Source organism: Tupaia chinensis, unplaced genomic scaffold (genome assembly GCF_000334495.1).
Source record: "Tupaia chinensis unplaced genomic scaffold, TupChi_1.0 Scaffold143963_1, whole genome shotgun sequence".
NCBI classification, from domain to species: domain Eukaryota; kingdom Metazoa; phylum Chordata; class Mammalia; order Scandentia; family Tupaiidae; genus Tupaia; species Tupaia belangeri.
The window spans coordinates 210,378-231,140 of record NW_006203814.1 but is presented as its reverse complement, the minus strand read 5'-3'; the positions used below and the strand labels follow the sequence as shown (position 1 = coordinate 231,140).

At 34.7% G+C, this 20,763-nt stretch overlaps 1 protein-coding gene across 1 annotated transcript in view; it reads right to left on the bottom strand.

Annotated features, from left to right (window-relative positions):
* LOC102488238 (attractin-like protein 1) overlaps positions 1 to 20,763 on the bottom strand; it is a gene marked incomplete at its 5' end in the record, with an annotated part of 503,763 nt that overhangs the window by 277,086 nt on the left and 205,914 nt on the right. Inside the window, 3 exon segments of the mRNA XM_006165552.2 lie at positions 7,578 to 7,735; positions 10,781 to 10,859; positions 12,299 to 12,393. Of these exon segments, the coding sequence (XP_006165614.2) occupies positions 7,578 to 7,735; positions 10,781 to 10,859; positions 12,299 to 12,393 (332 nt within the window).

Sequence of the window (20,763 nt, the reverse complement as noted above, 5' to 3'; positions counted from 1 at the left end):
ATGTCGCTGTCTTTCCTTTCTTGAAAGGCTATTCACGTGAGTTTTGTATGCTGGAGGCCCAGTTATCAGTGGGACATCTTCCTTTCTCCCAAAATGGCTAGATCGCAGGAGCAATGGAGCTGTCTGCCTCTTGAAGAAGGGCTGTTCTTTGACACAGCTTTGAAGTAAGATTTAAGAAGATGGTGTGGACTGGTTCAATCTTCATATTAGAAGCACAATACTGAGTGTGGAGAAATGATTGAAAGAAAATAATACTCAGGACATAGAAAACAGTCAGCTGGTGTTACAGTTGCCTAGGAAGAATGTGATAGCCATCTAAACTAGCTTGGTAGTAGGTGGTTGGACAAAAATGTAATACATTCACCAGAAATTTCAAAGAAGAAACAGCATACTGTTAGTGCAATCAATTGGATATGTATGTTGTTGCATGTCCATTAAAGGTGAATAATAAAACCCAAGCCCATGTCAAGGAAAAAGTTGTGGGTGATGCTATTTCCAGAGACAAGTAGCACTGAATAAGTAGGTGTTTGAGCTGAGCTGGTAATACTAATTTGAAAATCATCTGCATACAGATGACCACTGAAGTCATTGTAAATAAGATCACCCATAGAGAGTTTGTTTGTTTGTTTTCGATTTGTTATAGGCTATATGGGTTCACTATTGAAAGACACACAGAGAGAAAGTAAGAAGCACTTCCAAGAGGATGGTCATGTTTCAATCCCTTCTCCTCCATTCTCTGTGGATTTTGGGCATGTGCGCTCAAGTACCTGGTGCATTTTTCCATGTCACCATAGTGACATAGAAACAAAGAGAAGTAATTATTTTAAAAGGGGTATCAATAATGTTCATGGACCAACTAATACTAAAGCAAGAAACAGAAAATTTAGTGTCTGTAGGTCATCTATGATGACTTAGTAGTTTCAAAGGAGCAATAGGGATGGAAATCAGACTTCAGTGGAATGAGAGATTTATAAACTAGAATTCAGTAGAATGAGGAATTTATAATTTTTTGAGACATGAAAACTTAAGTTTTTCTGTATAATACACAGTGCAGTGCTTCAACATAGTGGGCATACAATTTACTGTTTTGACCTGAATAAAATTAACAAAAGCACAAACCACTTTTTTCCTAAGACTTTTTGCCAGAGGCTCTGTGCACTTGAGGGGTGGGGGGTGGGGGGGAGAGTGGGAAATCACCTCCAAGGGGAGATGGTCACACCACAATCCCTTCTCCTCCATTCTCCTTTTGGGATTTTGGACACACACACACACACACACACACACACACACACACATACACACACACACTCTCACACCTGGCATGAGTTTCAAGCCACTGAGTACAGGATTCAAACCATGGTCAGCCATGTGGGAGTCCAGCATCTTAAGTACCATGCCAAATGCTGGCCCCAAAGCAAATGTTTCAATTCAGAAATACTCAGGAAAAAAATATTAAAAAACACCTCTCTTTGCCTAAGTATTAAAAATTGTTTGATCATCTTAACAGGGCCATCAAATTGTGTACAAAGTAACAGTAAATGTCTTAACTAAGCATTACATCCCCTTTTGGGATGGATATGTTAATACTGTGAAGATAAGTCTTATTTTGGCCATAGTTCAAAATATACAAAATTCATTTTGTAGATGTTCAATTTTTAATAATAAGGACAACTCAGACTTAATTTTCAGAAAAAAAATATTTCTCCATTCTAATTTTTCAACGCAATGATTGCCAATATTTTCTTTCTAAAATGCATGAAAGGTACAATTGAAAGATAACATTTAAAATATAAAAACTTTATTTCTCAAAATAAGTTCCATCAAGTTCAAGACACTTTTGCAATAGATGGTTGTCAGTCATCCAATCCAATCTAAAGAACTGAAGGTCGTAGGAATTTTACCCTGTCAATGCAGTCTTTTTTACAATGATTGAAGAGAAATGAGGTCCCTTTAAGCATTGTTTTAAGATTATGTGAAACAAAAACAAGTGAGAAGAAGCCAAACCAGGACTGTAAGGCGAATGACTACTGTCAAAACTCCTACAAAAATGTCTTAGTTTCTTGAAAAAGATTAGAAGAACTGTCATGATAGAAAAGGACTCTGGTGAAGATTTCTTGGGCCTTTTTCTGCTAAAGCTTTAGCTAACTCTCCTAATACTGTTATAGTAATCAGATACTATAATATTACTCTTTGGCCCTCTAGAAAGTCAACAAACAAAATGTCTTGAGCTTCCTAAAAACCTGTTGCCAAGATCTTAGTTCTTTTTCTGGGTAGCCATTGTTTTAATTATACTTGGTCTTCAGAAACACATGGGTTAAAACAATTCCTTAAAGATATGTTTCAGGATCTTGATTCCACTAGTTTAAAATTTTCCATTGAAAATTCTTCTCTTTCAATGAGAAGCTGATCTGGGAACAATTATGATACCCACTGAGCAGAAAGTGTACCGCACTAGACTTTTCAATCAGCATTGTATAAGGAGAACCAACTGAAATTTCTGTGGTTGTGGCTATTGTTTCTGCTATTAATTATTAATATTCCTCAACTAGGGCACAAATAAAATTAATTTGCCCCTCACAAATTGACATGGATGGTCTACCACTTGGAACATTATCTTCAAAGTTGTCATATTCCTTCTTAAAATGAGTTATCCATTCCTCTAGGGCTAATTTCCTTAGGGCATTATGCCCATAATTTCTTATAAGGGTGATTCATTCTTCTACCCAAGGTTCCCCATACATTTGATGTTTGCTCTTGCTTCAATTTTTATCCAAATTCATGTTGCTCTGGTAGGAACTCTTTTCAAACTGGTGGATTATCTTTAGTTTCTCAAACTAGATCCTATTCAGACATGTTATAACAAGTTAATATGTATTTACTTTTGTGCAAAAAATTTTTGAAATCTCTGCATCGACACATTTTTCACAGACATTTTGAAGTCCTCTTGTATGTAACAAGGGAGAAAGTCAATAAAGGCATTTGTTTCTTTAAGGAAAATCAATGAAATTGATAACTCCATAGCCAGACTTATCAAGAAAAAGGAATAAAATAAAGAAAATCAAATTATCAGGAATTATAGATACTACTATGTAAATATATTAACATTTTGAACATGTTTTACCAACAAATTAGATGAAATAGGAGGAACACAAAAGAGACAAAGTGATAGAGCTCACTTAAAAAGAAATAAATCAAAATAACCAAAATGATTAAAGAAATTAAATTTATAGTTAAAATTTCCCACAACAAAATCCCAAGTGAAAATATACTCAGGAGAATATTCTATCACACATTTATTTACGCAAGAAATAATATTTTTTCTGCAAATTACTTCAGAAAATTAAGGAGAAAGAAATACTTTACAATTCATTTTACAAGGTCAGTAGCACTACAATAAAAAGACAAGGTTATAAGAATAAAGGAATTACAGGTCCAGACAGTGGTGCAGCAGTGAAGGAGGATGCGCTGCAAGGCTGACCCATGTGGGAAGGTTCTGAATTCACATCTGAAGTCTTACCTGAGTAGACCAAGCACACATGTACCCATGATCTGGGGATGTTTGAAGCTAGAATGGATCGTGACATGACCCTGTTAACGTGGTGTCTGTCTCTCTCAAATGTATGTTGAAAGAGAGAAAGAAAGGAAGGAAGAAAGGAAGGAAGAAAGAAAGAACGAATGAACGGACGACACTATATGCCTCCTAAACACAATACACACATTATTAACAGTTTTGGCAAACTGGGTAGGAGATGGCACAGCAGTATCATACAGCAAAGCATGCCCACATGAAAATGTTCTGGATTTGCATCTAGAAAGCTCTCTGAATATGCCACAGATGTGTATCCATCACCTGGGGCTGGCTAAACCTGGAAGTGGATCAGGGCTGAAAACAAATAGAGTTACTCCTCTTTCTCTCTCTCTGTCTCACTCATGAAAGGAAGAAATTTCTAAAGGTCTTTTTCAGAAAATGAAATCTAAAACAAATAAAAGAAATAGTATCCATCACGACCAAGTAGAGTGTGTCCATGAATAGAACGCTTTGTTAAACATTAAAAATCCTCAGCAAAACACTTGCAAACCACATTTGACAGCATGGTAATAGGATTGTAAGCCATAGTCACATATGATTTATTCCTACAATATTAGAATAGTTCAACATACACAAATTAACAAATGTAATCAACCACATTAACCGAATAAAGGACAAAAATCATATGACCATCTCAATAGATGCATAGAGAGTACTTGCCCAAATTCAGTATTCTTTATAATGAAAACGCTCAACAAATTAGGTATAGAAGTAATACACCTCAACATAATAAAGGCCATATATGACAAGCCCACAGGTAACATTATATTTGTTGGTGAAAAGCAGAAAGATTTTCCTCTAATATTATTAGAAAGACAAAGATATCAAGTGTCACCATTTGTGTTCAATGTGGTGCTGGAAGTCCTAGACAGAAAGATTAGGCAAGGAAAAAATCAAAGGCATCAAAATCAGAAAGAAAGAAGTAAATCTCTGTTTGCAGATGACATGATCCTGAATATGAAAATCCCTTCAAATGCTACCAAAACTACTAGCTATTATTTACTTATCAGCTACTAGAACTTATTTAAGAATTCATTCATGTTGCAGGATACCAAATCAATATACAAAAATAAATTTGAGTTTGATATATTTATAGTGACAGACCCAAAAGGTAACATTTTCATTTACAATAGCATCAAAATGAATAAAATATTTAAGAATAAATTTATCAAGAAAGTGGAAGGTCTGTACATTTAAAACTACAATATACCGATGCAAAGAATTTAAGACTCCACAGACAAATACAATGCTATCTCATGTTCAGGGATAATAAAAATGAGTATTATTAAAATGTTCATACTAGCCAAAATGATTTACAAATTCAATGTAATTTGCATCAAAATTCCAATGGTATTTTTCACAAAAACAGAAAAAATAATCTTAAAATTCCTATGGAACCACAAAACACACCAAACAACCAAAGCAATCCTGAGAAACAACAACAAAGTGGAGGCATCACACATCCTGATTTTACACTGTATTACAAAACTATTGTAATCAAAATCATATTTATTCCAATAAAAAGGGATTTATTCCAATAGATCACAATAGGATATAGAAATAAACCCACACAGGTAGGGTCACCTGGAAGCAATACTGAAGGTAGAAAGAAGGAACAATTTCTAGTGCTATAAAATACGGTGGGAAGAATATAGATGGCCACGATGTGCTATGCATCTCAAGATATCTAAAAGGAAGAATTCTGAGTATTTTCGACCTAAGTAAAGATAAATGGTTGAGATGACGGGTATGCTAATAATCCTGATTTAGTCATCACACATTATATTCCTGCACTGAAAGATGCTGTTGTATCCTCACAAGTATGTTCAATTACTATGCTGCTTTAAAATATTAAACTTTTAATTAAAACATTACAATTTTTATTATAACTTTTAAGTATTTTTAAAAAGACAAATGATAATAAGTCAAGTTAAAAAAGCTGTCAGAGGGAACCAGCAGTTAGCATAATGGCTATGTCGCTGGACTCCCACGTAGTCGACCGTGGTTCGCGTCCCGAACCCGGTGGCTTAAAACTCATGCTGGGCACGTGTGCGTGTGTGCCCAAGATCCCGAGAGGAGAATGGAGGAGAAGGGATTGCGGCGTGACCATCCCCCCTGGGGGGTGATTTCTCGCTTTCTGTCTCTATGTCTCTGTCTGTCTGGCGAGCATACGTGCCCTATAGCAAAAACCTCTCCAAAGGGGAAAAAAAAAAAAAAAAAGCTGTCAGAGAGATTATGGAGAAAAAAGATCCCTTAGAGAATACCAAAGAGAATATGCATTGGTATAGCTATATGGAAAAGTATATGGAGTCTCCTCAAAAATTTAAAAATAAAACTACCATATGATTCAGTCATCCCATAATGCAAATGATATCACTGTCTTAAACATATATCTGCACTCCTGTATTCACTGCAGCATTATACTGAACAGACTAAATATAAAAGTAGCGTAAGTATCCACAAACAGATGAATGCATAATTACACACACACACAGACATACAATGGAATATTATTCAGCCTTTAAAAAGAAATAAATCCTGCCATTTGTGGCAATAATGCATGAAATGAGCCTGGAGAACATTATTCTAAGTAAATAAATCAATTACACAATATTGCATGTATCACTTATGTGGAATAAAAAAAATTGAACTTCTTGATACAGGGAGTGTATTGGTCAGGAGCTGAGAGGTAGGGGAAACAGGATAGGCTCGTAAGTGTAGAAACCTCAATGAGATCTAGAGATCTAATGTAGTTACTGTGTGGTAACTACAGTTAATAATAACATATTATACAATGAAAACTGGCTAAGAGAATAGATCTTAACTCTTCTCACTTCTCCCCCAACACACATAAGCAATGGCTAACAATGTGAGGTGATTGGGTATACTTCACTCAAAACACCTTGTTGTTTGCCCTAAATATTTTATCTGTCAAGTATACCTCGAAAGAGCAAAGTAAAATCTAAACAAAAATAAAAAAATAAAACAGAAATTATATAATAATATGGGACTAAACTCAGGGTAATGATGATACAGTTAAAAAAAAGGAAACTCAGAAAAATAAAATGAATACACTTTATTGCTTTAGCATAAAGCATTTATATCCTGTTAAACTATATAGAATAAAATAAAAACAAAAGGCAAATGAACACTTACACTTGAGAATATTACATTTGCTACAAAGAATGCCTAGTGGTTAATATCCTTAAAATGTAAAATAGTAACACTACTTAAGGAACTAGGCAAAAAATATATTCAATAAATACAGAAAAAATAAATTATCAGTAATCAACAGCTCCATTCAAGTCAACCTTCAGTTAATCCATAAAATAAGAACAAAAATGAAAAATACCAATTATAAAATAAAAGGTTGATAAATAAAGGCTTCATTGAAATTTTGAACTTATTTTTGTAAAAACACGCCAGTAAGAGTATGAAAAAGTACACCACAAGCTAGGGATAGATATATACAATACGTATATCTGATGAAGCATTGATATCCATAATATACAAAGAATTTAATCAATCAATAAGAACAACAAAGACAATCCCCCTTAATGGGCAAATATTTTCAACAAAGCTTCATTTAAAATGATCCAAATAGCCAGTAAGAGTGTGAAAATTTGCTCCACCTCATCATTGATCACAGAAATACAAATTAAAATCTCAAAAAAATACATTCTACTCCACTTAATAGTTATAGTCCCAAAGAAGTATCCAAGAAAAACCAGTGTTTGTCAACCAAAGAACATGTAAAATAACTTTATAGCAGCATTATTCAAAACAGCCCAAAAGAGAAAATGATCCTATGTTCAATTATTATTACAAATATGATATATCATTACTATAAGGATTTTTTTAAAAAGCCATGTTTTAGCATTGTTCAAGTCAAGAAGTACATATGTACAATCACTTGGGACAAAAACAGTATTCTTTTTGTAATGAAAATACTCAATAGTTATTATAGGTAAACACTCTTAACACTTACCTGTATTTTAATAGGCCAGGAAAAGTTGCTGACGTATACATAGAATGTAATGTTAGGATTGCTTCTAAAGTTAAATTTTTCATAGGAAAAACTATCTCTGTATTCCTTTATATTAGTCTTGGAAACTATAGAAGTCTCTTCCCCAGATATTGTTCCAGCTAAAATGTAAATAATAACAACAAATATAAATAATTCATACTAAGAAACAGGTGTTTTTATAAATTTAAAAATATGTATTACACTTAATTTTTATTTGTTCTTATAAAAACATAATTATCAAAATTGTTTAAACATTTTCCTTTGAAAACACTCACATTTACAATTTTTTTTGAGACAGAGATTTTTGCTATGGAGCACATGCACTCACCAGAAAGACAGAGATGGACACAGAGACAGAAAGCAAGAAATCACCCCCCAGGGGGGATGACCATGCGGCAATCCCTACTCCTCCATTCTCTTCTCAGGATCCTGGGCACACATGCACACGCACCCTGCATGAGGTTTAAGCCACTGCATTCAGGACTCAACCTCAGTCAACTACATAGGAGTCCAGCAACAGAACCATTAGGCTATCCCCATGGGGAGGGGGGGGTTATATTCTTTCCCTCTCTCTCTCTCTTGCCAGTACAGACACATATATAAAACCAAAAATTAGTAATAACAAAAATAAAGATATTAAAAAACATTCTCAAAAGACTTTCACAAATTAAGTGCTATGCACTAGGCACTTTCTTAGAAACTATAGTATTTTCTAATATCAATGTTATCACAGAAGTAAGCCATGGGGCCATGGACTTTTCTTTGTTGGGAGGTTATTTATTACTGATTCAATCTCATTGCTTGTTATAGGCCTATTCAGGCTTTCTATGTCCTTCTGTGTCAATCTTGGTAAATTATATGTGTCCAGGAATTTGTCCATCTCATTCAGGTTTTCTTCTTTGTTGGCATAGAGTTGCTCATAGTATTCTCTAATGACGTTTTGTATCACAGAAGTATTATCAACTTTGCTTGCTTGCTTACTTGCTTGCTTTCTTTCTTTCTTTCTTTCTTTCTTTCTTTCTTTCTTTCTTTCTTTCTTTCTTTTTTTAATTCCCAGAGGATATGTGCATTCACCAGAGAGACAGGCTTGTAGGGAGAGGAAGAAACTACCCCCTAATAGGGCACAGTCACACCACAATCCTTTCTGCTTATTTTCCCCATAACATCAGGATTCTGGACACTGGTATCCAGTATGTTCTCTAAGTTGCAAGGGCTGGAATTTGAACAGGAGTGCCTTATGGAATTAAGTTCCCCTAACCACTAGGCCAAAGGCTAGAGATTTTAATCTCTATTATTAAAATTGAGGGACCAGTAGCTGACGTAATAGGTAAGTCACTGGAATCCCATGTAGTTGACTGCCATTCCACCCTCGACCCAGTGGCTTAAAACTCATGCTGGGCGCATGTGCGTGCATGCTCTAAATCCCAAGAGGAGAATGAAGGAGAAGGGACTGCAACATGGCCATCCCCCTGGGGATTGATTTCTCACTTTCCAAAACTCTCTTTCTCTCTCTCTCTCTCTCTCTCTGACAAGCACACCTTCTCTGTCCTATAACAAAAATCTCTCTCTTAAAAAAAAAAAAAAAAAAAAAGAAAGAAACCTGAGCCTAAGGCACTTATGGGAAGCTTATAGCTGTTAAGCAACAAAACTCTTCTAGAGAATGCAGGTATATGTAGCTCCAGAAACTAAGCTCATTCTATTACTACTCCGCAGAGCCTTTTAAAAGAAATCAGACAATATTTTCATATGTATCAATCCAATTGAAAATGGAAAAGAAAACAAATGTGTTTTTGAACTACAAATTAAACCATCACTATTTTAAAGAAATTGAAAGGAGGCTAAAATTTAAAACACAAGCTACACACTGAATTAGTTAAACATATACTGGCACTTAGTAAATATTGATTGAAGTTAACCAAATAGAATAAAGCATTTCCAACAATCTTAGCAAGACCTCCACCTTACTGTTAATTGACAGTAGAAATAATTAGATTTAGTACACTAACTAAATAAATTTCTAACTGATCACCTATTCCAAAATGACCATTTCTTTTTATTTTTTAATGCAGATACCATTACCCCACTTGCCAACATGATAAATCAAAATTTATGAGATTTGGTTCTGGAAATCTGAAAGTTACAAATAATTTCTTATATACTAAAATTACTACTCTAGAATAGTTAGAAATGTTTAAATATTTGTAGATATAATTTAAAACGTTATGGATTTTTATTGGTCAGAAATAATTTTCCATTTCATAGACTAAATAATCAAAGCATTTTAGTTAGTAAGACTCACAGTGCCAAAATTTTACTAGATTTTTGGCACTCTAATCAACAAATGACTATATATTTACCTGCAGTGTTCATTTTTCACAAGCAAAATAGATTTTGGAACTACAAAAGATCCCTTCACTCTTAAACTCTATGTATCCATGACTATACATGCTTAATGCAATAATGACTTAACTTTAAGAAATCAGATACAGATTCCTAAGAATCATAACATTTTTATACAAAAAAATAGTTTCTACTGTATCTTTGATATAGAAAGCAATAGAATTTCTTAAGCCATAAATATAAAAAATGAGCAATGTTTCATTAATTCAACATAAAGATCAGAACTTCTTAGTTTATTTTTCCAAGTCAATAATTTCAATGCATAAGTCTTATTAAAGTGTCTTGAACTCCTCATAGCACTGAAGCTGACAAGACGGTATATTTTTAAGCTTGAAAAAAATAAATTGTTACTATTATTAGCATGCCCAGTTGATTTTGTTTGTGTCAGTATTAAGGTTATTAATTTAATTAAATTAAGTTATATTTATAAATTTATAGTGAATCAATCAGAAATTGAAATCTCAGTCTTTTAGTCATAAAAGTAGTAATTTATCTTAAAATCACAGAATTCATAACACTGCCATTAAACAAAAAAGTACTGTAGTGTATACTTCTTACCCATCTAACTCTAACTGAATAAGGAAGAAAGTTAACAAAGTAATGAAACTTAATTTATATTGCTTCTTATTATTTTTATCAATAACAGCACAATGGTTAACATATAAGTATTTAAATTTTATTTAAATTAACAGTCAAAGATCATGTTAAAAAAAACTACATATAGAAATACACATGAAAGAGACATGACACCAAAATTCTTTTACCTGTTGAACCAATTGACCATGTAATGTTGAGATTAAAGTTGTTTGATGCATTTATCGAAATATCCAAATTTTTGTTTGACTATCAAAAAAAAAAAACATTAAAGTTAAAAAATTCAAATTATACCGAATAGATAAGATTTAGTCTGCTAATTTAATTATATCTATCTCATATACTTCTCAAACGCTATACAGAAATTAAGTATTCAATTGAATAAATACAGATGCTATTCATACTTCGTAATGAAAATATGTATGATAAACATACCAGTACCTTTAAAGTTTCTCATTTATTGTCTCTACTATAATTTGGCCTTCTGTATGTAAGCAAAGACTGTTGTAATACAGTTTTGTATTCTGACTCTCTTTCCTTACTTGTAGCTAATATTTAAATAATATAGGTCTGGATTAATTTAAAGTGATATTAGAGCAAAACAAGATTATTTTGTTGAAATACATCTTGTTAGGTGTATTATTACACATACATTTTCTAGTAAAAAAAAAACAACACATGAATAGAGAATTACACAAAATTATATTATGAGCATTCTTAGGAACATTTCTCAAGATGGTTTAGCATTCTTAACCATCAAAGAACATAGCCTAGACTCTTGGCCTTAACTGGATGAACATTTGAAAGCAAAATGGAAAGCTGCAACATTGGAAAACACTCAGAATTTCTGGAATTTGAAGAAGATGGTGAAGAGAGAAGCAAACAAGAATTGTGTTAGGATATATTGAGATAGTTCACCTACTTGAAAAACTATTAAGATATATGATATGGATTTAACAATATGAATTAAGATATAACAATAATAACATGTATTTAAAACAATGTCTTTATTTTGAATGAATTATTTTTTGTTTCAAAAGAACTAAAATTCCACCCGAATAAACTACATGGTTGATATTTCCATTCTTTGAACTTTCTAACTTTATTGTCTCATATGAATTGCATTATATATGTATGCTATTTCTAGACAATCTAAGAGTCTTCTTCTGGATTGATGTGCTGATATTAAGATTTGCAATTATCTTTCATACATTTAAACTTCAAAAGATTGTAAAATTAGGACACCAGTACGATAACTTAATTAAAGAAACCAACAGTCATATAACAAAGATGAACCACTGTACTACAAAAAAGGACAATGAAAACTATTTCTATGGGATGGAATTAAAAAAATATATATTTAACATACCATTTTTTAAATTCATGGGCTTTATTTTCAAATAAAATTACTGTGACTTTGAGTGTAACTGGAAACATAAATATTATTATAAGAATAATAACATATCATTTAAATTACAAAACTACTGGCAAAGTCTGAAACATCAAACTCACTAGTTCTCTGAGTCACAAAAGATACCTAAGTTTTATGATAAAAAAATTAACAAAGTTAGTCTAAAGCCCTTTAGTGTGATAATTCTAATAAATAAAATCCCAATGAAAGGTTACCAGGAAGTTATACCCCTTGATCCTAGCATAATCACTTTGCGTGGATAATGATCTTGCCTCACCTGTTCTGGGTTTGCTATGAAGTTTATGGCAGTATGGTGACGATCATCTTCCTGTAATAAGCTGAAGGTAAACTGATAGTCAATCAAAAGGCTGTCTGTGGGGAAGAAATTAGAATTGTGAAATGTACTTTAAAAATCTTTTTAAAAAACAAAAGTTAGATGAAAATATACTGCACACCAGCACTGTAAATGATTATCATTATGTACTAGTGGGCTATTCTACAGTAGAAAAGCATGAATCTTTGTTATCAAACAATAAAAAGCAAAATGTAGATATGGAAGAAGTCATAATTCCTTAAAATTATATTATTTCTGTAGTTAGTAAAAATTAACACTATAAACACTAATAGACATTCCAGAAGCTATACAATGGTAAGAAAATAAAAGTCATCGATAATCTTGCAACTATAGAGAAAACATTTTGGTGCATTTTATTCCAGGTAAAATTGTGTACATATAGAAATTTTGGGCCCTCTACTTTCATAAAATAAATATTTTTTTAAAAATTTGAACTTGAGGGACCAGCAGGTCCACAAGGTGTGGTTAAGGCACTGGACTCCCACATGGCTGACAATAGTTCAAGTCCCAGACCTACAGAATTGTTCTCTCTCTCTCTCTCTCTCTCTCTCCGGTGAGCACACATGCTCTATAGCAAGCTTTAAGAAAAAAAAAAGAAGAAGAAATGAAATAATTTTAATATTTGTTTAAATATATAAAGAAAATCTGAACTTGAACAGCTGAATATTTCAACATATACTGTAACGCCTTTCCTTGTTTATTTTCTCTGTGATCATTTATATGATTAGCAACTTCAAAATGATTCTGAGATAAATATCATTCTACACACATAAACTTTATTCACATTGATAAAATAAATTAATGGGAAGACAATTTTAACTATATCTATATATAATGCTAAAACCAAAGTAAAATATTTCCATAAGTAAAATATGTAAATGTTATGAGTAGCTTCATGTGTTATATGAAGGTGAAGTATTGTTCACAATGCTAAACTGCCACCTTTACGAAAAAAATTCAAAATTATTTAATTTAATAGAAATAATTGTTATTTTTTGGATATATGCCTTTCAGGCTATGGCCTCAGTCATTAAAAACTATTACTATAAAAAGCAAAGACAAGGGAACCAGCAATTAGCGTAATGGCTGTGTCGCTGGATTCCCACGTTGTCGACTGCAGTTCACGTTCTGGACCCAGTGGCTTAGAACTCACACCAGGCGCGTGTGCGTGCGTGCCCAAGATCCCGAGAGGAGAATGAAGGAGAAGGGCCCAAGATCCCGAGAGGAGAATGGAGGAGAAGGTAGTGTGGCGTTACCATCCCCCCAGGGGTTGATTTCTCGCTTTCTGTCTCTATGTCTCTGTCTGTCAGGTGAGCGCACACGTCCCATAGCGAAAACCTCTCTCAAAAAAAAAAAAAAAAAAAAGCAAAGACAAAATTAATGTAACTGGATTAATTATTAAAACTATCAAGGAAGCAGCCGTTCTCAACTTGGAGCCTCCTGCCCAGTCTAGGGTGAGGGAGGCAGGGCTGAGTCAGCCATCAGACCTCCCCCCACCCAAGTCCTGATCCTGCAGTTTCACAGTTAGAAGGTAAGTGCAGTTCTCCCTTCTTGTGCTAACTTTTCTCTATCCTACCCGCCCCCAATAATCCACAAAACCCTCCTGGAAGTGGTATATGAATACAATAAAGTGGCAGAATACAAAATTAACATACAAAAAATCTATAGCATTTTTATACACCAACAATGAATAAACTTAAGTACAATTGAAGAAAACAATCCCATTTATAATAGCTACAAAAAATACACACACACACACATACACACACACACACACACACACACACATACACAAGTAAGATACTTAGGAATAAACCTAACCAAAGAAGTGAAAGACCTCTACAAGGAAAACTATGAAAAACTTTAAAGAGAAATTGAAAATGACACACACAAAAAAAGAAAAGATATTCATGTTCCTGGATAGGAACAATTAACATAATGTCAATCCTATCCAAATCTACAAATTCAATGCAATTCTATTCAAACTACCAGAGATATTCCCCACAGAAATAGAAAAAAGAAATGATAAAATTCATCTGGAATCACAATAGACCCTGAATCACCAAAACAATGCTGTGGAAAAGCAAAAAACTAGAAATCTTCTCACTTCCTGACCTCAAAATATATTACAAAGCTCTGATCATCAAAACAGCATGGTATTGGCACAAAAGCAGGCAGGTTGACCAATTTAAAAAAATTAAGAACCCAGAAATAAACTCCAAAAATACAGTTATTTGATTTTAGACAAAAGGCACAAGACAATCCAGTGGGAAAAAGAAAATGTCTTCAGCAAATGGCGATGTAAAAACTGGATATCTGCATGGAGAAAAATGAAACTGGAACCCTACCTCTCACCATTAACATCAATCAACCCAAAATGGATCAAGGATCTAAACATAAAACTTCACATTATAAAACCATTGGTAAAAATCATGGGGGAAACTCCTGGAGACATCAGAGTTTAAAAAGGCTTTTTAAATAAGACCCCCAATCCACAGGTAATAATATCCAAAATAGACAAGTCAGACTATGTCAAACTAAAAAGGTTTTGTATGGCAAAAGAAACAGTAATTAGGGTGAGAAGACTACCTTCAGAATGAGAGACTACATTGTCAAATTAAGTCTCAGATAAGAAACTGATAACCAGAACATACTGGGAATTCAAGCAAAATGAAAATCAGTTAAATGATAGGCAAATGAGCTGAATAACTCTCCAAGGAAGGCATATGAACTGCCAAAAAGCATATGCAAAATTGTTTAACATCTCTTATAAGAAAAATGCAAATCAAAACTACAATGAGATATCACTTAACCCCAGTCAAAATGGCTATGATTAAAACAATAAAAAATAATAGGGGCCAGCAGGTGGCAGAGTAGTTAAGGTGCTGGACTCCCACGTGGTCATCTGCAGGGTAAGTCCCAGACCCAGTAGCTCAAAACTCAGGCCAAGCACATAAGCGAGCATGCCAAAAATCCAGAGAGAAGAATTGAGGAGAAGGGCTTTCAGTGTGGCCATCCTCTCTGGGAGGACGATTTCTTGCTTTCTGTCTTTCCCCCTCTCTCTGGTGATTGCACACACCCTATAGCAATAATCTCTCAAAAAAATTAAAACTAAAGAATATGGGACCAGCAGATGATGTAATTAATGGTTACAACACTAGACTCACACATAGCCGAATGCAGTTCAAGGCCCAGACACTGTGGCTTAAACCTCATGCCAGGCACATGTGAATGTGTGCCTAAAGTCCCCAGGGTGGCATGGCGATTCACCCTGGGAGGTGATTTCTTAACTTTCTGTCCTTCTGTCTCTCTCTGTCTCTCCAGAAAGCACACATGGCCTAGAGCAAAAATCTCTCCAAAAAAGAAAGAAAAAGAGGGACCAGCAGTTAGCGTAACGGCTATGTTGCTGGACTCCCATGTAGCCAACCGCGGTTCAAGTTCCGTACCGGGCGGATTAAACTCACACTGGGCTGGTGTGCGTATGTGCCCAAGATCCCAAGAAGACAATGGAGGAGAAGGGATTGCAGCGTGGCCATGCCTCCTGTGGGTGATTTCTCGCTTTCTATCTCTCTCTCTGTGTCTTTCTGGCGAGCGCACACGCCCTATAGCGAAAATCTCTCCAAAAAAAGAAAAAGAAAAAAAGAATAAGTGCTAGTGAGGCTGCAGCGAAAAGGAAACTCCCCTACACTATTGGTGGGAATGTAAATGTGTATAACCTCTGTGGAGAATGATATGGAGGTTCCTCAGAAACCTACAAACAGATCTACCATACCACCCAGTAATTCCGCTCTTAGGTACCTACCTAAAGGATAGAAAAACAGTCAGAAAAAAAAAAAAAAAAGTGTGCACATCTAAGTCTATTGCAACATTATTCATAATTGCTAAGACATGAAATTAACCCAAATGTCCAAGGACAGATGTGTGGATTGGAAAAACATATATACACTATGGAAGACTACTCATATACACTATGGAATACTACTCATATACACTATGGAAGACTACTCATATACACTATGGAAGACTACTCAGCCACAGCACACAATTAGACCTGACATTTGACTTAAAGTGGATAAGTATGGAAGATTTCATGTTAAGCAAAGTAAGTGGGACTATGAATGGGAGGCATTATATGTCCCCACTTAATATATATCGCATGTATATATTAATGTATGCACTCTATATTAGTAACTGAAAGAGTGGAAGGTATAATAGCAGGGAAGCCAACTGTAGGTACTAGAGATAGTATAGGAGGATGTGGGTAATAAGGGTTGGGTAATCAGGGGTGAGAAGGAGGGGGTCAGAGAAAACACAAACAAGACATTTAATAGAAAAATAAAAAGTTATCTATCGATGATAATGTTCATGGTAATGTCTTTGACTTGATTAATATGCACTGCATTCATGCTGGGGAAAACCATGTAAAGATTTCCAGTGATTAGTATAAATTAAATGAACAAATAAATAAATTTTAAATTTATTTACATTTAAGATTTATTTATAAACTTTAAGACATTTTTAAAGGGACCAGCAGAGGGCATAATGGTTATATCACTGGACCCACATGTGGTCAATCTGGACCTAAAGGCTTGACATTCACACAGCATAAGCATGCATGCCCAAAAGCCCTAGAGGAGAATGGAGGAGAAGGGATTCTGGTGTAGCCATTTCCCTGGGAGGTGGTTTCACCCTTTCTGTCTCTGTCTCTCTTTGTTTCTCTGGCAAGCACAAGCACCCTGTATCAAATATCTGTTGGGATCAGCGGTTAGCATAATGGCTATGTTGCTAGACTCGCATGTAGCCGACCACGGTTCAAGTCCCAGACCCGGTGGCTTAAACTCATACCAGGTGTGTGTGGGTGTGGCCCCAAGATCCAGAGAGGAGAATGGAGAAGGGATTGTGGCGTGGTCATCCCCCCTGGAGGGTGATTTCTAGCTTTCTAGCTTTCTGGTGAGCACAAGCACCCAGTAGCAAAAACTACTCCAAAAAAAACCCAAAATCTTTCAAAAAAGTTTAAAAAAACTATCATTCTTCTTACATACCTTATAAGATCCATTTTATAAAAAATAAAAAAGAACCACTTTATATATTTGTTGTTTAATTTAACATAAGACAACATTTTATCTAAGAATTTATAGGCATCCTTGTAACTGATCATGAGAACTATGCAATGGTTAATTGCTGGGACCATGCAGTTAACACAAGCTGAGTATAAAAGAACTGCCCCTCAGAACTGTTTGCAAGGTCAACAGTTTTTTGAGTTCTGATCCTTCACTGTGTTGCTGTACTACCCTGCACTCAATTTCTCTGCCATGGGCCTTATTGCCGTACCCCGGTACCCCATAAAGGCACCCCCAGCCTTACTATAACTTTTACAATAATCCTGAAAAAATGCAGATCCACTAAGGTGGCAGCTGCGTAAGGCGGTGGCTGTGAATGGGAGTTACTCCCATTAGACTCATCCCACCCTCCTGGAAAATGTCAATAAAAAATGCTACATTCACTTCTCCTACTGGGGATTACATAGATGAGCATTACAAAGGTTTAGGTTAAAGCTACTAATGGGCGAAATAATCTCAGTAGCCGAGAGGGGCTCAGGGACTCATCCACGAGGTGCTGTTACTCCAAAAACCACAAGCCACCCTTACTCTCAAGACAAGGGAAGATTGTCACTCCCCAAGCCACAGTCATGGTATAGAGCAGCATGTAGAGGATCCCAAGTACACAGTAACCTTTAGGTCAGTTATGAAACTGCTCACGAGACCACATTCCTTTCCCATGTAGACTCATCCTCTTAGCTGTGGACTACCCCAGAGATAACATAGGTATTCTACTTTAGTATATACTAACCTTGTCTTTACTAAACCAGACAAGGATTTATTTCTAGGCCCTCGTAATTGCTGCCACCCTAGCCTGGAGCTAAAGTTCTCAAAAGCTGACCTAGGGCTCAAGTTCTCAAGCCAATCTGGGACTGAAGTGATCAAGCTGGTCTGGGACTGAGGTTATTAAAATTCCTGGGAGCCCTCTCATCCAAAGACCCTCCCCGGTAATCAAGACCTAAGAAGAAAATTCACCCCAAAAATGGACTTCCTCTTTCTAAGAATTATGACTGTTGATACCTAAACAAAACAGACATCATGCTTTATGATTATTGTTCCTATACTTTGAATGCTTTATCTTTTGGAGTAAAATCTTTCACTTACTTCCCCTCACCCATCCTCCTCCTGTAAAACTCCTTCTATAATAAATACGCATGACTCGTGGCCATCAGAGCTGCAGTCCTGAGTTTACTCTGGCTGTAGCCGGCTGAGAACATGCTAAGGGGCATTGAGGTCTTGGCCTCATTTTGTTCACCCGTGTTGCCTTCCTGTGCACCCACCCCGGCTGGAGCACGGCTTCCAGCAGTTAATACTTTAAACTTCTGTCTGACTACCAAAAAAATGAAGAAGAAAATTCATTGAACAGTATTCAATACACTGGAGACATAACAATAGAATACAAAAAAGTTCTATCTTCATTCAAATGATATTCTATTAAATTTACATTACAAATTAGTAATTTAAGTATATAGTATATGAATGGATGATGATACGTCTTTTGGAGTATAATAAAGCAGTGATGAAGACAAAGTACAGTTAGAGTGCGAAGATGGTTGCAATTTTGAGACCATTTAAAGATCAAATATATTAAGAGAATAAGCCATGGAGTTTTACTAGAGAAAATATATTCCAGGCAGAGAGAACAAGCATAAAAATGTCAAAATGAGAATGAGCTTCACCTGTGCATTTAGTAGAGGTTGTAGCAAAATATGCAATCAAGAGGCAACAGTGGCAAGGGTAGCAGCAGTAGAGGTCGTGACATACAGTCAGATACAGAACATATCTTTGCAAGGTACAATAAACGGGATCAGCTGAGTAAATGGATGTAGGTAGCACTTAGAAGAAAGAAAAGCAACCAGTGGGAGCCCACTTGGTGAAGATTAATTACTATAAAATGAAGGAAGAAACATTTCTACATGAAATGTTTCCCTTTAAAGCTATTCAGAATGAAAGTCTTACAGATGCCTATTGCAAATTTTTACATTTAACCAGGAGATGATATATTTCTTCCCAAAATATAAAAAATCGTGTTGGTATACTTTAAGGAGGATTATGAATGAATAATTACCTGGCACATAAAACATGCTGAAATATGCTTTAAAGTTCTTAGTTAAGTAGGGTACAAGATATAAAATTATTAACATTTAATATATGTCTCAAGATTATTCAAATGTACTGCTGTGGTTTGACTGTGTTCTCATGTGTTGAAATTGTTGTAATGGCACTAAAAGAATGAAAACTTATCGAACTATGTGATTAAAAGGTGAAGTTTTTGGACGGTAATTAGTATTACAGATAAAGTCATCAGGTTGGGACCCCATTATTGAGTCCTAGTGACTATATAATGGGACAGAAATGAACACAGACATGGGTCTTACCGCTCTATCTCCCTACCTGATACTCTGCACCACCTCAGAACGCTACAAAGACTCCCCAGCAACAAGACTGTTACCAACCGCATACCACTGACTTTGGACAACAAAAATCGGGAGCTAATTAAATCTCCATTCTTCATATATCACCTAGACTCAGGTATTTCTTCTATTAACAACAGAGAATAGACTAACGCATGTAAGTAACTTTAAAATAAAATTTTATACTGGATTAATGACCATTTTATTACAGTATTTTAAAAAAAGAAACATGATGGATGATAAGCCGATTCAAATAATTTATTGCATTATGAATTAAAACAGAAGTGATAAAGTAGCAGGAGGAATAAGTTTGATAAAGACAGGTGAAACACTTTATGTTAGATTATGGAAAATAACATGTTTTTATGCTAATTAGAAATATTAGCAAGAAAAATGGAAGACATAAGAAAGAGAACATTTTAGAGCTAGCTCCTTAAATAGCTAGCTCCTTAAATAAAGATAATAAGATCTAGTGCAAAATATGTAGGAATTTGGATGTGATAAGAGGGCAGATAGGAAATCCTATTTTACAATATGTAGAATAGCCAGGCAAAGGTGGTGCTAGAACCACATGAAAGCTCTTTCGATTGCTTCTATTTTCTCAGAAAAGTCAGAAAGACCATCAGTTGAGATTGAGAATGCACGAGTAGATGTAAGGACAGAAGAAAAATGTACAATAGTCATTGGGATATCAAGATGACTGACTAAAAATATCTAGTGCTTGGCTTCTCTATAAAGAAGAAATGAAACAACAATTAAACAAACATTCTTTGAGTAGAGTATCAAAGGAAGAATAATGGAATCCATAAAAAAAAAAAAAAAAAAAAAAAAAAAAAAAAAAAAAGAAAACCCACAAAAAAAAAAATCCTAAAGG